Consider the following 18,401-nt stretch of genomic DNA (forward strand, 5'->3'; position numbering starts at 1 on the left):
GGCTTTCGACACAACGTAATACATCACACATTTAGCTAATTTTATTTTCACAAAACGCGAAGCGAAGCTGAACATTCTACGCAATTATGTGGAAAGAACACACGCACACATACGCACAAACAAGTACAAGCGTAACTCTAATACACCCGGCGCAGAATGGAAGAACGTCCATACGACCGCATCACTGCGCCTGTTTCCGCCTCCATCTGGTGCGACTTACCGATGCTTTTAATGCGATTATTCAAATTTCTGTGGGCTGCTAGCTGCCACATAACAAGCGAATACATTAGGCAAAGTTCCGGGTGCACTTTGTGTTTTTTATGTCTAAAATCGCTTTAAACGACTAGCGAATTAAGTTTGGCACAAGCATACCGTATCATGACTGCAGCAAACCGCAATGACGGACAACGCTAATAATGGTGAATCTTATCAAATAAAACCACTCCCACAAAGCTCGGGCTTGCAATAGCTAATGAAATGGTAAAAACATATTCAAGGAGTCTAAAAGCGTTATAAATTATCACAAATGTAAACAAAAGACCACACCGTTCTAAACGGAGCGTTTCACTGCAAAGCAAACTGACGCGCACGGAGAGCCATATCACGTGTTACGTATTCATGGAATGCGGCCTGTCGACCCCACCCAGAAAAGAAACCAACCTTGACAAGCGCTGGCAGTGATCATACACACGCCCTGCCGAACAAAACGCGGGTGGCCGCCGGGCCCTCCGGCCTGGCCTAACTCTCGGTCCGGCTCACCCACGGCCACGCGCAGTGGCAGCAAACACACAGCGCCAGCCAAACAGAAGATCCTCAAGCAGACGTCCGAGTGTGCGCTGCGTCCCGAGTTATTGCCATCGGGACGATCGCTGACTTCCTCCGACCCGTTCGCACCGTTCTATGACCACGGGGCCCGCGAAGGACCGCAAAATCACAAAGACTGAACAGGAAGAGGGAAAGAAAAGAGAACGGAACGAGAAAAGAGGAGGTTAAAAGGGAGGCGAAGGGGGAGAAAGATGCAGTTGACGTGCAGACAAAGAGTAAGGGAAAGGAGAATCATGATGGAAAGGTCAGAACAAACCGTATCTTGAGATTACAACAGTCTTGAGATTACAAGAAAGGAAAACTGAAACATGTCACGCACCTGCGTTGGGACTTCTGCACGGTGCGTATCATGGGCTACTTCCTGACGCAATGTTTTCCATATGACGTCACATCACTAATACCACGTCACCAGTCACCTATCGCCCGCCTGACTGCGCTCACTCGGAGGGCGTCATCTCCCGGCCAGCAGACAGAGCCAGGGCCACCGTCTACAGGTGCGCGTTGGCATCAAACTCGAGCAGCATCTCGGCGTACTGCTCCTCGGTCAGAAGCTCGCTGGTGTCGTCGACGCTGCGCCGCGAGCGCCGCCGGCTGGTGGCCACCTCGACGCAGAGCACGACGAAGCGGTTGTTGCAGGCGTACTTGTCCTGCTGCAGCAGGCGCGCCTTGAGCAGGCTGCTGGCCATACCCTCTTTGCTGGACGAGGACGAGTGCCAGGCGTCGCAGTAGGCGTCCATGTTGCGCTCGCCGTACTGCGTGGCGCCGTGCCACACGATCTTCTGCGGCCTGTGTGCGTGGAGGCGGGGGGGGGGGGGGGGGCGGTCAGAGCGCTCTGGCGCCGTGCAACACGATCTTCTGCGGCCTGTGCGCGTACGAATGAGGGGGAGGGGTCAGGGCACCGGCACCGAATAGACGCTAGCGAAGGGCTATTATTTGATCAAAGAAGAATTCGTGAAGGCAATCAACGGGCACCGTGAAATGTCGAGCAGTGCGTTCAGAGAACAGGTCTGAGTAATGAGTCGTAACATGTTAAATTGATAAGAGGTGGGGCTGGTAATGACGTTAACACGAATTATTGCACGAAAGGTGATGACAATGTGCAAATATTTCTCCTGAATTCCTGAAAATGTCAGATACGAGGGGACAGCGGCAGTTTACCAGGTATTGTCGCGTAGAACGTTCTTTCCGTCGAAGCTGAAGATGTTCGGCTTGTTGTGTGCGAACATGCCGCCGTCACCGCTGAAAATGCCCTTCCAGCTCGTGAAGAGCAAGTCACCCTGAAATTGAAAAGAGTGGTGAGCATTCTTACAGCATTAGCCTGTGGCATGAACATTCCTCTTTTCTTTCCACCTACCTGTTCCATTGTAGCTAAACGGGCAATCAAAGCATCGAATGTCAATCTCCGATGCTAGCATATTTAACATCCCTCCTTTCAACCTTCGCAGGTCTTTTGTGTCCCTTGAACTCCTTTGTGTCCCACCCACTCAATCCGTTCCCACTGAGCATCCCTCACAGCTCCACCCAGTCTTCCCCCGTCCTCACGTTGGTGTTGACCACCGGCAGGGCTCGGTAATCGGGGCCCACGATGCTGTCCAGGTTCTGCGTCCGCGACGAGAGCAGCGCGCGGAACGTGCCGCGGTAGTTGGCCCGCCGCGCCTGCCGGTAGCACTCGTAGTCGAAGCCGCGCAGTCCCATCTTGTCGCCGTGGTAGGGCTCGTTGAGTGCAGCCAGCCGCAACTGACGGAGACAGGCGGTCAGTCATACAGGGAGAGTGGGGCTTAGTCATGATGGGAACGTCTAACCTAGCCAGGCTTACGTGGATGACATGAGAAATGTGCATATGGTGGGTACAAATTATATATAATACTGACAGTCAGCGTTATGCAACAAAAAAGAAAGAAGACAAAACACTCCACTTGAGAGAAAAAAATCCTTCGAGTTCACGGGAACGATTCAGAAAACATTTATATTGAATACCACTAGGCACTAAGGTTGCTCTGCATTACGGTACACTTGTACAGTTCAATCCAACTTACCCTGCTTGGAAAGCCCTGTGAGGGTACAACATATATTAGCGATATAACTGCATTGTTATTTTCACATATCGCAAAATGTAGGATTTCGGCCACCTTTCACGTATGTTTAGTCATACGATTGATGCCATTGGTAAAAAACGCACACATACGACCCGATGCCATACACTCGAAAAATACGTTCAAACGCTAAAAATGAGCTAGATTCAGCGCGGTGACCCTTACAGTCCTCCGAAGCCATCTATCGTCAGTAATAGCCCACAGGACGGCCCACTAGCGCCGCCGACTAGCGGCGGTCGCTGCGGAACTCACGCTGGGCCCGTCGCTGGCCACCTGGTTGTCCGACTGGAAGTTGTGGTTGTAGGCCGGCGACTGGGTGGTGGTGGTGGGCGCCTCCGTCGGCTGGAACGCCACCACAGAGCCCAGCTGCAGACACGGCGACACCGTCAGAGGTGGCAGCACCGGCATACAGCGACCGGGTACCGGGACATACAGGCATACCGACTTAAAAAAGCGCAGGAGTGCTAGTGCTAGTGCCACTAGTGTTACATTGAGAGTCAGCCTTCGGTCTCTACAGCAAACTGTACGTCGTCGAGACATTTATTTCAACCAAGACGCGGTCCTCGTAGGCTATTGTCATTGTAAATTTCCTTGGAAATCAAGTATGCTTGAATGAGCTTTCCCCAACGCTGACAGCACTTACCGAGACGTACTGCCACCCGGAGGAGACGCGCACCAGCAGGGCTTCCTCGTCCATGATGAACGCCAGAGTGCCCACCGGACTGACCTCCGACCTCTGCAGGTCAAATGTCATGACCGCTTTAGTGGGTCACATAAACCGGCAGCGTCTGGTCACAGGGCAAGAGCCCGTCAGTAGGTCACATGGTTAAAGTCACGCCAGTAGGTCACAGTTCATAACCACGTCAGATCAAATGATTTGAATACATTAGAAGGTTATAGGTAACAGCTGCGTCAGTAGATTATAAAAGATTATGTACCAATGTCAAAGACGCAAAGGTCAACATTTATGACCTTTTCACAAATCACTACAGGAAGACACACAACTGAGTGACTGAACAAACAGCTTGCAAGGGTGCTATCGTCACGTTTTAGCATTGCTTTCACATCTATCAGCGGAAACATAGACCATGTCAAGCGTTGCGATGATGCACAATGCACTCCCAGGGGGTATCGAGGCATCCCTTATGCCTCGGCGGCTCGGTCTCTTACCCTCAGCATGGCTGCTGTGTCGGGGAACGTCACTGCCCCGGGCACAATCTGGGGCCCCGACGGCGAAGAAGAATACTGCTCCCGTCCGCCGATGCTGTCGACAGGAGCCGGCTTGCCTGGCGGCCCCGGCGGGCCGGGCGGACCTGCAAAGGTCGCCACCAGATGTCACCACCAGCAGCAGCAGCAGCAGTAGCTATGGATGGATCAGCAGAAGTTTAAGACACTGGCATTGCAGATAGTCATAGGTAACGACGGGCTCCTCCCGGAACTGCTAATCCGCTCCGGTCAGTTGGCACATAGCTCATCACAGCTTCGAAATTCGATATACCAGCCAAACGACATAACGGCCCCGTCTTGAATACTTGTTCGAGTTATACCGTGTGCATGCAACAACATTTGATAGTTGACAGTTCGTTGGGTGAGGTTCGTTGTTTATACAACTTTTAGACGTTGTTTCCTATGCTTTCATACGTTACCTCTTCTCCGGCCGCCTGAACGAACAGACATTGTCAGAAGCCATCAAAATGCAGCTGCTATTCGAGACCTTTCTCATCAACAAGTAGCAAATACCGAGCACCGAAAAGGCTCAAACCCGCCTGCTTCTGCACCTACGAATCAGCACTCAAACACTGGACCTACGAATAAGCACTTAAACAACTGGGGTCTGATTGACAGGCATACTTTCCCACATCATTTCCATTAATTATGTGGGAACGGATATTCATGTAATGATGTGAAACGTAACGAGGACAAAATTGACGTCATAGAAGCTTAAAAAGAAATAAAAGGTTAGTCAGCATTAAGTACATCCACACCGCCAAATAAAACAGACGATTTGGTAATTTCGACTATAAGACTACATTTCACGACATCACGCCATGATAATAACATTTAGGATGTCTCGAGGACAAATATGACGACATGCAGATCGACAAGATTCTCAGCGACTGTGAGAACGGCACTGCCACCCTCCCGCCCGGACAGGTAGCGCAGCTGGGCGAGGTCAGCTCTCCAGGTCAGTTCTCCAGCACGGACACAGGGTGAGGGTCCAGGGAGCTACCACACCCCGTCCCGGGCAGACACCGGTCGTTAGGTCAGTTATCCAGCACGGTGAGGGTCCAGGGAACTACCACACACCCCTCCCCTGGCAGACACGGGCGGCACCTACCCCTTCCGAGCGTGTTGCGCAGCTCGGTGATGGAGCTGACTGGCCTGCGTCGGTATCCTTGTGAGCGTGTAATAACACCGCAATATGAGACAGCGTAACGGAGTAATTCTTATAAACACATTAAACGCTGCACACACCACATTTGCGCAAGAAAGCACATGTGCAATGCGCATTTGCATGGGCAACGCGCAGATGCGAGACACCGCTCAAATACACTTCAAACGTTCATTAGCATGTTTTTATAAATGCCCCCAATAGTGAAGGAATCCCGCCTTTCGATACGGATCCGAAGACGAATTTTATCTGCATCATGCAATTGTTACAGATAGCTCCGAATGACCCTTAGCTTAGAGTGTGCTTAGTGAAGGCGGACTCACTATCATCCTGTCATTAAATGCCCTTTAAATCATGCAGTCTGTGTGATTATAAGTTACATTATGTGTTTTAAGCATTTTTTTTTAACACGACTTGTTATGTTTTGTTACTGATACGACACATAGGTACCATACAAAACTGCTAGTTCTTTTGTTTCATTTTTGAGTTTCAATGCAGATACTCGACTATTATCGATCTGTTAGTTCCATTTTGCATTGTTACTCGCAGCAGTTATTGCCCATACTACAGCCGCTATATCCACAGCGCGGTTGTAATGTGCCAGCAGACTGCAGTGCCCAGGGCCCAGCTGAGTTCTCCGTCGCCACCCGTACATACCTGGCACTCCGATACCGGGCCGACCGGGGGGCCCCTGTCGTCCGAAGCCAGGCGGCCCGCTCTCGCCAGCGGGGCCCGGTCGACCTTCAATGGACAGGCCCGGAGACCCCGGCTCACCCTGCGGGAACACGCCGGCGGTTAGTATCGCGTGCCTGTTCGGCGACAATGATGGGTCACCATACGCGGCCGAACGGGTTCATCAGGCTCAACATTGCAGTAGCCAGTAACATCACTAAACGCTGCCGAACGGACTCGGTCGGCCTAACACTGCAGCAGTGGCGCAGTCTGGCCGTTCAGCCTGCATGCCCACCACCGTACCTTGGGCCCGGGAGGACCGGCGGGTCCCGGCAGGGGGATCACCCGCGTTCCACCGCCACCGCCGCCGCCATCCAGACAGCCGCAGTCCTGAGACAGATATCGGGTGACAATCAGTCGCAGGTGTCATGACTGGCCAGTTCAGCAGCCCCGACCAAGACGTTCCAGCATACCACAGCTCCATAAATTGCTCCAAGCTTCTCTTAACCAGCGAAATGCACACGAAATGGACATAGGCGCTATCGTCGTCGTACTTACGCCCGGCTCTCCCTTGGGCCCCGGCAGACCAACGCCCTTCTCTCCTCGGCGACCCTGGAACGAACAGAAACTCGTCAGACAAATATCGCACACAAGAAGCACGTTTCTAAGCGACTGCATTCATAGACAGAGGTAGATGTGCCTGGTCTGCACTAAGCGCACGAATACATAAATTAATTGTTTGTCATGATACAGTGCTATGTACTGAGACTTCTCGTCGTTTAAGGGTTATCAAGTAATTGTTCGCATACTTACCTTTTTGCGTCTTGACTGCGTGCGTGTGTATGGGAGAGAGCTTTGTGATAAATATCATGAGAAACATACAAGAAAATACCGTTACAAAGTCAACATACCGAGTTAAAATTGCAGGGGCTATATAAATCACAGATCTAATGAGAGCGGATAATTAATTTTCCTCTCTAGATATTTTACTGGCTTATATACAAATCCGTCAGACTGAAGTGAGCGCCACAATGCGCAGTCGGTGGCCGGGGTCAGCCCCGAGGCGGTATAACTACGTACCGGCCATCCGGGCATGCCGAGCTCTCCGATGGGACCGGGTCGGCCGGGCCGGCCGGGCCTGCCACGGTCTCCCTTCTCACCCTGACAGAGAGGGAAGAGCACATGGTCATCTCACAGAACTCAGCCCGCTCACGGCGGGGAGAGCACACAGTTACCTCACAGATCTCAGTAAACGCACTCACAGTGGTGAGATCACAGTTACTTAACGGTGAGCCACCATCAACCCACAGTGATTGTGACTCAGCCCACAGAGCATAATTATCTCACAGAGCTCAGCCAACTCATAGGGGTGAGGGTATACGGTCATCTCACAGATCAACTCATCACATTACATCACATCATGATCACAGATCACACATCAGACAACTCACAGTAATATCCCTCGTCGCTCGACATACCAAAGAGAACACACACCCCCTTGCCTTACAAAAGTATACATTACCAATATGGTAACATCACAACCAGTTTCTCCAGTGTGCGTGGTAAACAGCTGACACCTGTTTGTAAACTTCATTATTGAAAAAGTCTGGTTATCTCAAGGAACATAGCGTTTCGAGCGCACTTAGACTCACAGTGCACCACACTTTCAATGCAACAACTAGACACAGTCGCCCCCGTCCCCCGAACCTGCCCCCCCCCCGTGTCGCCTTACCTTGATGCCCGCGCCGCCCTCCCCGGAGCCGGGAGGACCGGGCGGTCCCTGTGGTCCCGGCGGACCCTCCGGTCCGGGCAGACCCGGCGTGCCGTCGATACCGGCCGGACCAGGCAGACCCTGACCGGGCGGACCGGGCGGTCCGGGCGGACCCTGCGGTCCGGCTGGTCCCGGCGCGCCCGGTGGACCCACACTGGCCAGGCCTGAGACGATAGAGGGCAGAGTCAGGAGCAGTGACACGCTGTATGACACCGACACTGGTCACCTCTGTGCGGCACACACAGAAGGGGACAGGACATGATCAGTTACACGCTGTATTGGACAGGTCAGGAGCAGTTACACTGTACCGGGGCCGACACTGGCCGCAGTCCTCAGACAACAGAGGGCAGTTCAGGAGCGATCACACACTGCAAGTATGGGACCGACACTGGACAGCCCTGAGACGGTGCAGGGGGCCGGTCAAGAGCAGTTACACGCTGTATGGGACAGGTCAGGAGCGGCTACACGCTGTTCTGTGCTGACCTCTGATGTCATCTGGCATACAAGGCATATTACGAGAAGATCAAAGACATTCTATTTCAACCGGAAGCGGAATTCGCATTGAGCAACCGGATGCTGTCGGAAGCTTATAAAACTTGGTGCAATACAAGAATTATAAAATCCTATCTACTGACTGATGATGTAAAGGTCACCAATACTGATATTTCATTGTTTGTCACATCCTGCATCGCCACTCACCTGGCAGTGGCCGGTGGCCGGAGCCGGAGCCACTGACATCGTCCTCATCCCCCCAGCCCCACTCGGCCGCGTGGGGCACGGCCGGGCCCGGCGGGCCGGGCGGGCCGGCGGGACCTGCAGTGAGACCTCAGTCGGTCAGAGGGTTACAGAAGTGACCGCTTGTCAGACTGATAACGGATGGGTACTCGTGGTCGAAATTGATGTTCGTATGCACCTGGAAGCATCTCAGGGAGGTCTTATTTGGGAAAGAGCGATTTCTATTATGAAAATTATGTTCTTTGAATAAATGTGTACAACATTCAATGAAACTAAAGAAATGCGAAAAACAGGTCCCTGGGACTTTGAAAGTCATTTCAGAACCGGTGGCGCACCATTTGTTCCTTTCAGTCGTCCCGCGCAGGCCGCGCTGGGTCGTGTGTCTCTCTCACCTCTTTCGCCCTGTGACCCGCTGGGGCCGGGCTCCCCCGGCCGGCCGTCGCGACCCGGTTCACCAGGCTCGCCTTTGAAGCCAGGAGGGCCCTGACTGCCGTCGTGGCCCTGAGAGATTATAGGTAGAAGAGGGGAGATAAAATAAGTCAGCAATGGACGATCTTCAGCCAAAGAAATCACATCTCGCATACGCACACTACTTCAAATCGCCATCGTTATACAACGATCTATATTTGATAAATTACGATAAATCAATCCACTCGGTCACTCCAGCTGATAACTGGAGATTCACTGGAGATCAGTCCCACCACTCTATCCCTTTACATGTCACTCACCCTGTCTCCCCCATGTCACTCTCCCGGTCTCCCCTGCCACTCACCCTATCTCCCCCTCCCCCGCCACTCACCCTACCTTCCCAGCCATTCCCCTGTCTCCCCCGCCATTCACCCTATATCCCCCCGCCACTTACCCTGTCTCCCTTTTCCCCGGTGGCTCCGGTGGCTCCGCGGTCTCCTTTGACTCCCGGAAGGCCCATCAGGCCCGGCGCCCCCGGCATGCCGTCCAGGCCAGCCGGACCTGCAGGGTCACAGCGCAGGTCAACTCAGTGTCTAAGCAAGAATAGAGCCAAAGATCCTGCGCAGTGCATGAAGAGGTGGGATTCAACAGATATAACCCACGAGCCGCTGGGGGGGGGGGGGGGGCATAAAGTTGCCCCCTTTCCGTTTTGTGAAATATCTCCGAAACCTGATGAGCTACGAACGTGAAACTTGGCATAGCTTCAAATGAATACCTAGGCAATGTTTGAGGAAAGTTTGGTGGTTGTAGTACCTAAGCTGACGTCACAGTGACGTCATAAAGTTTTGTCGTTTTCCGATATGGACCGTTTCTGATGACGCTGAGCATGAAACTCAACTGTAAATGAACTAGACAGCACCTGCTGTCATCCTAAAACATCTAACTACACTTCCATCTAGTTTCTGGCCAATAATCGACCCTTTATATTCGGTCCCATATACATATCTGATGTATCGTGAGGAATATGAGAGTCGCAAATCTAGAATTTCACTTATGACGTCACTGTGACGTCATTTCAAATGGGATCGACACCAAATTTGGACACAACCTCGGCTAGGTATTCAGGAAGATGTGTTTCGTTTCTCTATCTCTTCGCGTTGCGACGATATCGTCGCAGAAGTAAAGGGGGCCCCCATCCCCCCCCCCAGCGGCCGGCGGGTGGCGCGGAGGCCCAGCGGCCGCCGGGTTAATTTAATAGCTGAAAGACGTAGCGGGTGTGAACACAATGATCGATTTGTTTGGCAATGAAAAAATCGAGACATCCGTGCTACCCGATGAAAAGAAACTGTCAGCCAGTACCTAACAAACAGTCTTCAGGGAGACGTCAGGGTCAGGGAGCAGGCTACATTTATATTGTACATTTATATGTAGGTATATGGTACCTCCGAAGTTTCGAAGCTATCAGCGGAACATCAGCAATAAAGCGAATAACGCAGCAATCGTCCGACTTTCATAAGCATAGACCAAAGACCGTTATCGAGGGTTATGTGTTCAGGGTTAATCTCTACACGGCCAAATCGTTTGTCAAGTGTGCAGCGTCCAGTCTTCGTTGTTCGTTCCAGTGCTGGGGCACAGTGGCCAATGCTGCTCACCGGGGGGTCCTGGGGCTCCGATCCTGCCAAAGCCGGCTCCACTGCCGCTGCCGCCGTAACCAAACATCTCCTCGTCATCCGCCTGTAAATACAGAGACAGACGCGTCACCAAAGGGGCAACACAGGACAGCAATCAGTGTGTCACACCGGCAACCCAAATCATCAAATGCTAGAGCCTCAGCTGTGGGGAATGTGCAGCGTGCATCCCACAAAAGATAAATGGTGCTATGACACTGTGATATCGTGGTAACGCCAGACCCACTTGAAGAGGATTGGATATTCGTAAACAATCTTGAGCCTTGAACAATTACACTGCTTACCTTAAATATGCTTCTTGATCCCCATGGCCGCTTGAAAATGGGCAAACAATGATTATCTTCAGCCAAACTTATCAGATGCAAGGTCAGAGGACTCACCAATAGCATACGTAACCCTTGGACAAAGTAGCAAAGTAACTTTGGCTGTACTCGTTTACATTCACAGCCCTCGCAGTGAATGTAAACTCAGCCCTCCTTTGTCCCATTATATCAGATCCTGCCAGTTTTACCGACGCAGTACTCACGTCGAAGCCCGCCGTCATGCTGCCGATGCCCAGTCCGGGGGGTCCAGGGGGTCCTGGCAGACCCGGAGACCCCGGTACACCGTCCATACCCGGCTCGCCTGACACAAACGCGGTGCACATCCGTCAGCGGGCAGTCGGGGGCGCTCGCGAGCACAGGACAGTGGGGGGAGGGGGAGGGTACACAGGATAGCCCACGGCACCTCATGTCACCAGACAGGGGAGGAGGTCGCGAACACACGACAGTCGGGGCGCTCGCGAATTCAGCACAGGTGAGGGAGCTCGCGGACACCGATCGACATTCAACAAATAAATCAACAGTAAAACAGCAAGCACTGTGATATCCATCTGGCTCAGCTCAACTCCTTAAGTCCTCTAATCTTCATACATTCGCAAGCCTAGCTGTGTCTCTCGCCGCGTTGGTAGACGCATTTACCTTTGAGCCCCTGAAGACCCTCAGCTCCTCTGGGTCCGGCGTCTCCCCGCTCTCCCTTCAGGCCGATGGGGCCCTCCGGTCCTCTCTCTCCGCGGGGACCGGGCATACCCTGGGGAGGGGATGGACATACGTGACACATACAGCACACTTGCAAGAAAGGCAAAGCGAAATATATCGCATAGTAGAAGAGATAAGATAAGAGCGAATAAAAAGCTTGTAAAGAACAATCGCATGTGTGATGAGACGCGTCAGGTCAGTCTTCACATAGCATGGGAAGTAAATTACACCGAAGAATGGTGCGGTCACCAGAGTACAGCTGAACTCTGTGATCTACCAAAGGGCGCTGTTCCGCCGCCCCGGTATACTGACCGAGGTGCCGGCCATGCCGGGCGCGCCGTCGCGTCCCGGCGGCCCCTCGGGTCCGCGCACTGACTCGTAGGTGGACAGCAGAGCCGCCACCTGGGAGACGTTACAGGAACACTGGCCAGGTGGGCCCGGCGGCCCGGTTAGACCCGAGCGCGCCAGGAAACTCTGCCGGGGCAAACAAACAGGTCAGGGGTCAGAGGTCAGCACAGGCGGCCCAGACAGGGGTCAGAGGTCAATACAGCGGCACACTGTGGACAGGTATAGAAACACGAACGACATCGGAGTGTCGGTTAACATATACAGATTAAGAATAGATCACTATGTATAAACAGTCGCAATAACGTCCTGAGACAGGTGCACGAAGCACTTTGGTGAGGACATCATCAAAGAGTTAACAGCTGATATATTTTGAACAGAAAAATAGCTACATCACCTTTCGCTCAGACTCAAAGCATGCCACGCACACACTGTCCCGTGGGCTGGTAACGTACATTACTGACGAGTGACGATGCCATGTGTGTAACACGCACTTTGATAACAGATAACTGTACTTTTGCATGCAACTTTGGGTCGTTTTAGCAGCATAGTTCACCGGCTTCACGGCCGTCCATGGTTGATCATTCACATAGATAAGTGCTCCTGGAATGGCCTGGTATGTGTGGAATGACCTGGTAGGATTTCACGGAACATTGTGAGAGGAACAGCCGATCGCTCTATGTTTACTGGTGGACTATATATACACAAAGTAGGTCGTTTAGGCAATACTTTGGATGTGCTTGTGCTCCCTGAGCAGCTATATCGTCTAGACAACTCTAAACAGACATACGACAAATGCGTTTTGACACCGACTACCATGAAAATCCGACCTCACTATTTCATGGGCAGCATAAACACAACTAACCTAGAAAAATGCCGCCGGAGCTCGCTGGTAAACTGTACCGTCGTTGAAAACCGTATCCCCATGAGACGGGGTTTCTATAGCACAGCAAGTAAATGACGTATGCAAAGTGCGGATAATGCATGAAGGCATCATTGCGAAGGTACGCAACCAAATTTGGTTATCACTACTGCCAATTCGAAAGATATATTCTCTGTGTCAGAGTGCAGCATTAATTTCCCCAGTTTTTCATTATCACTTTCAGTGTCTCTAAGGTCCGATTTCTAAAAGTTGTTCAATGTTCACACTTCACTTGTAATAGCGCCGTGTCACAAGCGTCATTCTTAGAACCGGATTTTTCAACACGTCCGTCAGGACGCACTATGTGGATCGCTTCCACTATAAATCAAATACTGCACGTACAGTCTAATGGAGGAAATCCAGATAAGATCTGAGGAGAGATATATACCACTTTGGTTGAGAAGGGCAGATGTCTACATTTTTTTCGGGGGCTGTTAAAGCCCGTCTCCACGCCACTGGCCCCGTGGGGCCGTAAAACCATCATAAGGCCCGTCATCCTCCACTTAGCGCACATCCGGCAGAGTTTGGACGCACACGGACCGAGTCTGGACTCACACAGATTGCATTTAAACTCGAACAGACCAAGTTTTGCCGTACACAGGACGATTGGAGTCACCAAAGATCACATGTTGGTCACAAGTAATAAAACAAGCATTATTTCAATATTCTACAAATTTTAGTGCATGACAACCGCCTATACATGCATATTTCTTGCCATGCGATCACATGCATCTTCGAACTGGAATGTACCCTGTGGGCGCCAACAAAGGGTGATAGACTACGCTATTTATGATACTTTCGGAACAAACCAACAACGCCCACCACCGCGAGGTTATTTCAATAAACGTCACACCCCTCCGCCCATCCCCAGGCGTTCTCTCCCAGGAGTGCCCCCGCCACAGGCCCGTGGGGGCGGGTCCGGCGTCACCATGGGCCCCGCTGCAGCAGCTTGGGTGGCCGGGCGGGTGGGTGGCCGCGGGCGGCGATAGACCCCCCGAAAACCAGCGGCCCCTGCGCCCGACCGTGGCGTGTGGATGCCATTCAGACGGGACATTAGACGCGCCCCAGCACAAACCCAGCTCGGCTGGAGAGGAAGGGGAAACGGGGCGGCTGCGCAGTGCCAGCCCTGGAGGACGGGAGGTCCAGGACGGGACGGGGCGAGGAGGCCGTGGAGGGCACAGAAGCACAATAAAACCAGCTACCACGTGGTCATGGTTTACTGTGTGTCAGCTGTACAGGTTGATGAAGTGAGATAGCGATTATGGATAAAAATGAGAAACGAAACACAAAGCGAACCGTCTTCAAATTTGACAGGGGCTCATCAGGTCTTTTAACTTGTCTCATTGAAGCAAGTGTCGTTTAGCAACTGGATAATAATCGCTTAAATGGCCTAATCTTTGACCTGAAAAGACGCACAGAGCCCACACAGTACCTAACCTGTAGCACCTCTCAGTTCTCACCGCTAAACTAATTCTAAATCGCTTACCTCGTCATCGCCGAAGCCGGACCCTTCTCGGCCGGGAGGGCCGGGGGGCCCCGGCGGCCCCCGCGGGCCCTCTGGGCCCCTGGCGCCCACTATCGACTCGCCCGGAGGACCCTGCAACCAATCAGAGACGGGCCACGAAATTACGATATTGCGGTATCACGGGGGTTACGATATGAGAGTCACGATATTACCGTCTCATGACTCGGTATGGTAATGTCATGATTTACTATACCATAATGTCTAATGTCGCGGTATAAAGATGTCATTGTGCCACGATGTCAATGTCATAATTTTACGATAAACGTTATCACGATATTAGGTACGGCGTAACGATATCAGGGTGTCCCATATCACGATATCAGAGTCACATCGTAGGTACCATCACGGTGTTACATATCACGATATTACGTTATCACGGTATCACGGTATAATGTGATAACTGAATGATGCTACCACAAAGTATTGTGGTAGGTACAAAGTAAAGTATCAAGAAAAGCAGCTTTCTTAGTAAAATAGAGAGATACAAGTTTTATCAAGTAAAAAGTAAAGTACAAAGCAAAGTAACACAATATTGTGGTAGGGTAGTGTCATGGTACCTAGTATCGTCAGTCATGACGGTATCATAGTGTCATGATAGAACAGTGCCGCGTTATCACGGTGTGACAGCATCAAGGTATCAAAGCATCATGACCTCGCGGTATAACAATGTTTCGGTATCACGATATCACATGTCATGGTGTCAGCCAATTACGCTGCCATACTATCACGGAACAACGGCGTGACGGTATCACGAACACACGGTAAGCATCACAAAGTGACGGTACACTCTATATCTACAATGCCATGACGGCGGACGAAGCCCAAGCTTAATTTTGACCCCTGGGTTTTCCGCACTCCACTACCCCAGAGCAGGCCGGCTTGGCTCCATTCATCCCACACCCAGCAAAGGCCCCTCCCCCGCTCTGGGTGGTCGCCGACATCCGACCCTGTAGAGCGGGGTGCGCACGTGACTCCGGGACAATGAGTCTCGTGACGTCGGGCCATACGCGGGTAACGACTGCCGTCAGCAGCGGTCCGTGGGAAGGAGAGCAGAGGACGGCGGGGACGCAGCGGCGGGTCTGAATGGGAGGGACGACATATGATACCGTCAGTCATTGGCGCTTTATATACAGCTGTCAATGGACTTACCGGGGGTCCCGGGGGTCCACGCTCGCCCTTCAAACCTGGAAACAGAGACCGGGTCATTGATAGCGGACTGCTGGCACAGTTCGACACTGGGTCAACAATATTGGCATTGCTTGGCAGCAAAAGGTAGAGAGACGTATGAGGTTAGCTCATAACTGTTGGCCTAACTACATATATTGAGGCTAACAAGAGAGCAGATATTTTATGATCAATGAAATGGCATGTGCTACAAAGGGCATCAGCGTTCCCTGCATCGCCTACACTTAAAACTATTTCTACAACAGAAAGGTCTGGTATTATTCCGCAGTGCTCGGGTGTAGAGTAGAAGCTATGGCCTGGTAGGCGGGGCGCAACATTATAGGAATGGACAGTTGGATTACAAAGTAAACTCAGCAACTTCAACAAGAGGCGCTTTTACCATCATATCCTACACTACTATCTATATTGATAGGGTCTGTTAACAGTAGGCATTCACGCTCCATCCAGCTATCCCCCACCCCCAGCCCCCTTGGACCATTTCTTCCCGGAACAGCATAGTCTGCCCCAGAGGCCTCAGAGGCGGCAGAGACCTCAGCCTATCCCGTGGCCAATCCACGCGATGCACAGCCGCGCAGCTACCAGCTACCAGCTTGCACGCGCTGCACAGTCGCAGCTACCAGCTACCAGCTACATACTAGCTACCAGCGCTGCATGCAGCTCCAGCCGCCAGCTCCACCGAGACGGTCACCGCCAGGCATTGGCAGCAACCGGCCGTAAACACCAAATAAGGCCGGTCTAACTGCCATCAAACGGCCGTTTGCGGCGCCGAGTGGCCGTCGGGCCGTGATGGCCAAACCGGGCTGTTCCCCACTGTGCAGACACCCGACAGAGGGACTATGACAGCCACGGTGCAGCACGTTCACTAAATTCACACGTAGCGTGGCGAGTAAATCGTGTGTGCAAGAACGACTGGAGTGCCGTTCTTGATGCTCGGTGGCACCGGAAACCGCATTCATTCGGTCTCGTCCGGTCGGGACCGTACATACATCCAGCCCGGACCATGGCGCTGTACTCCGTTCGTCCAGCCGTATAGACTGTGTGACTTACAACCATAAATCATATCAGTACACGACACCCGATGCGGATTCCGTCAAATATCGGACAAAACTGGCGATAGGTTCGGCAACTTTCTGCTCAGCTACATCACTAATGCGTTTGCGAATTGCCATTCCGATCCACTGCGGCGCGACCTTCCTGACGCTAGAGAGGCACTACAAGGCATGTCGGTTTTTGATGTTCGCCCCAGCACCGGATCTTCGAACGATGTATGTGCATCGTTAAGGGAAATAATTAAAGCGATTAGCGATGTCACGCTGAAAAGCACAGAGATGTCCGCAAAACGTCGAGCTTGTCTTATCATGACAGTTAACATACCCAGACAAAGAACTGTCCGCTGTCGTCCATGAGCGCATGAACATTGGACAGTCTACATTGGCCAAATACCTGCATGCCATTAAATAATTTTATCAACGACCGATAAACGTTTGAAGAATTCATCAAACCGGTCAGAACTTCGCCTAACATCGCAGTATGGATTCTATTAAGGATAGATCAATCAAAACCAACAGCACAAATCGCCTCGAAACGTCGAACATCAAAGAAAGACGCTGGCGAAGAATTTCTCCGGATTCATCGGATAAAGACCACCAAAGAAGGCCAGCTTGGCTAGCACTCTTCAGCTTCAGGAAGGAAGGCAGACTCATTCCAGACAAGTTCGGGTCACGGTGAGACCTGCTCTCCATACAAACAGGAAGAGTACTGGCAGGGCACGATGACACGGTCAGTGTCCTAAGGCAGGAGGCGAGCTCAGGGGCAGCTGCCAGTCAGGAGCTGCCCAAGCGGCGCTGTTGGAATGACGGAAAAACAATAGTGGAATGGTTAGTGGATGAATACGCGATAGAACAGGAACATTGACATCAGCCAGCTGTGCGACGCGGAGGACCACAGCGCTAGTCACACAATGACCGAAGGAACATCTGAACTGTTGGCTTCTTCCGACAGCACAATGGAACTGCTGGGCATAGAGCATCTATCTCAATTTCCATACATTCGCACCAAACAATACGGTCTTAGACAGTGGAACCACACCTGTGCCTTTACAGACGGGACTGGACTGCCACTGCCGCTGAGAAAGTTGGTCGTAGGTCGGAGCAGGTCAATCAAAAAATATGAAAACAAGAGCGATATATGGCATCCTGAACGATCCTAAAACATTGTAACGATTGACTTATAGTGGAGCATGCCGTGCGAAATTTAATCACTTAAATCCCTGTGAAAATATTGGTTAACCGTTTACAGTTGAGCAAATAGGCAACCTAATGACGCGAGACAAGTGTGTAAAAATGCTGACAGCTACGAAATAACGAGCAATTGCGCAGTGAAGTTGGTCATCGTCGGAAAAAAACCTGCTCGCAAGTCACAGAGAGCTTTGTCAACCATAACAAAAAGGAAGACTCAGTTCGATCCGTGCAGCCTATATAGCTACGTGCACATTGCACACTGCACGCTGCACAATGAGTGAGTGCACATTACGCGTCCATAAGTGGCTGAATCCGCTCGCCAGGCGGTCATTGCAGGCTCAGGCAGTGAACGGCAGGCAGTTCCAGCCACGCTGGGCTCTGAATGAACAGCGGAAGCCACCGGAGTCGCTGAACCGAAGGCGAATCCTTCGATGAATCGAAAAGATATTTCGAATAAATAGGAGATCAAACCGACATTGGCATTATAATACAATGGACAGAAAAAAAAACGGAGTGGCTCGCATAGCCGGAGCTTTTTAGATTCTGAAGTGGAAAAGGCACCACTTATGTAACTGATCTGATTA

At 51.8% G+C, this 18,401-nt stretch overlaps 1 protein-coding gene across 1 annotated transcript; it reads right to left on the minus strand.

Annotated features, from left to right (window-relative positions):
* Positions 1-19: 19 nt before the first annotated feature.
* Positions 20-12,062, minus strand: LOC122386019 (collagen alpha-1(I) chain-like). The gene is made up of 18 exons (XM_043374800.1): positions 11,913-12,062; positions 11,544-11,652; positions 11,111-11,208; positions 10,549-10,630; positions 9,351-9,457; positions 8,881-8,989; positions 8,453-8,566; positions 7,715-7,917; positions 7,063-7,143; positions 6,541-6,594; positions 6,286-6,372; positions 5,968-6,085; positions 4,089-4,231; positions 3,562-3,654; positions 3,171-3,284; positions 2,368-2,562; positions 1,984-2,102; positions 20-1,611 (listed from the first exon to the last, which is right to left on the minus strand). Exons 1-18 carry the CDS (start codon positions 11,925-11,927, stop codon positions 1,314-1,316), a joined length of 2,139 nt encoding a protein of 712 aa, XP_043230735.1. The 5' UTR covers positions 11,928-12,062; the 3' UTR covers positions 20-1,313.
* Between the last annotated feature and the right edge of the window lie 6,339 nt (positions 12,063-18,401).

The sequence above is a fragment of the Amphibalanus amphitrite genome, unplaced genomic scaffold, assembly GCF_019059575.1.
Source record: "Amphibalanus amphitrite isolate SeventyFive unplaced genomic scaffold, NRLGWU_Aamphi_draft 000237F_arrow, whole genome shotgun sequence".
NCBI lineage: Eukaryota > Metazoa > Arthropoda > Thecostraca > Balanomorpha > Balanidae > Amphibalanus > Amphibalanus amphitrite.

Coding starts and splice junctions, on each gene's coding strand:
- LOC122386019 (XM_043374800.1), bottom strand. Junction 3,655..4,088: donor ACACAGCAGCCATGCTGAGG/GTAAGAGACCGA, acceptor TTTGACCTGCAG/AGGTCGGAGGTCAGTCCGGT. Junction 2,103..2,367: donor TGCCGGTGGTCAACACCAAC/GTGAGGACGGGG, acceptor TTTCAATTTCAG/GGTGACTTGCTCTTCACGAG.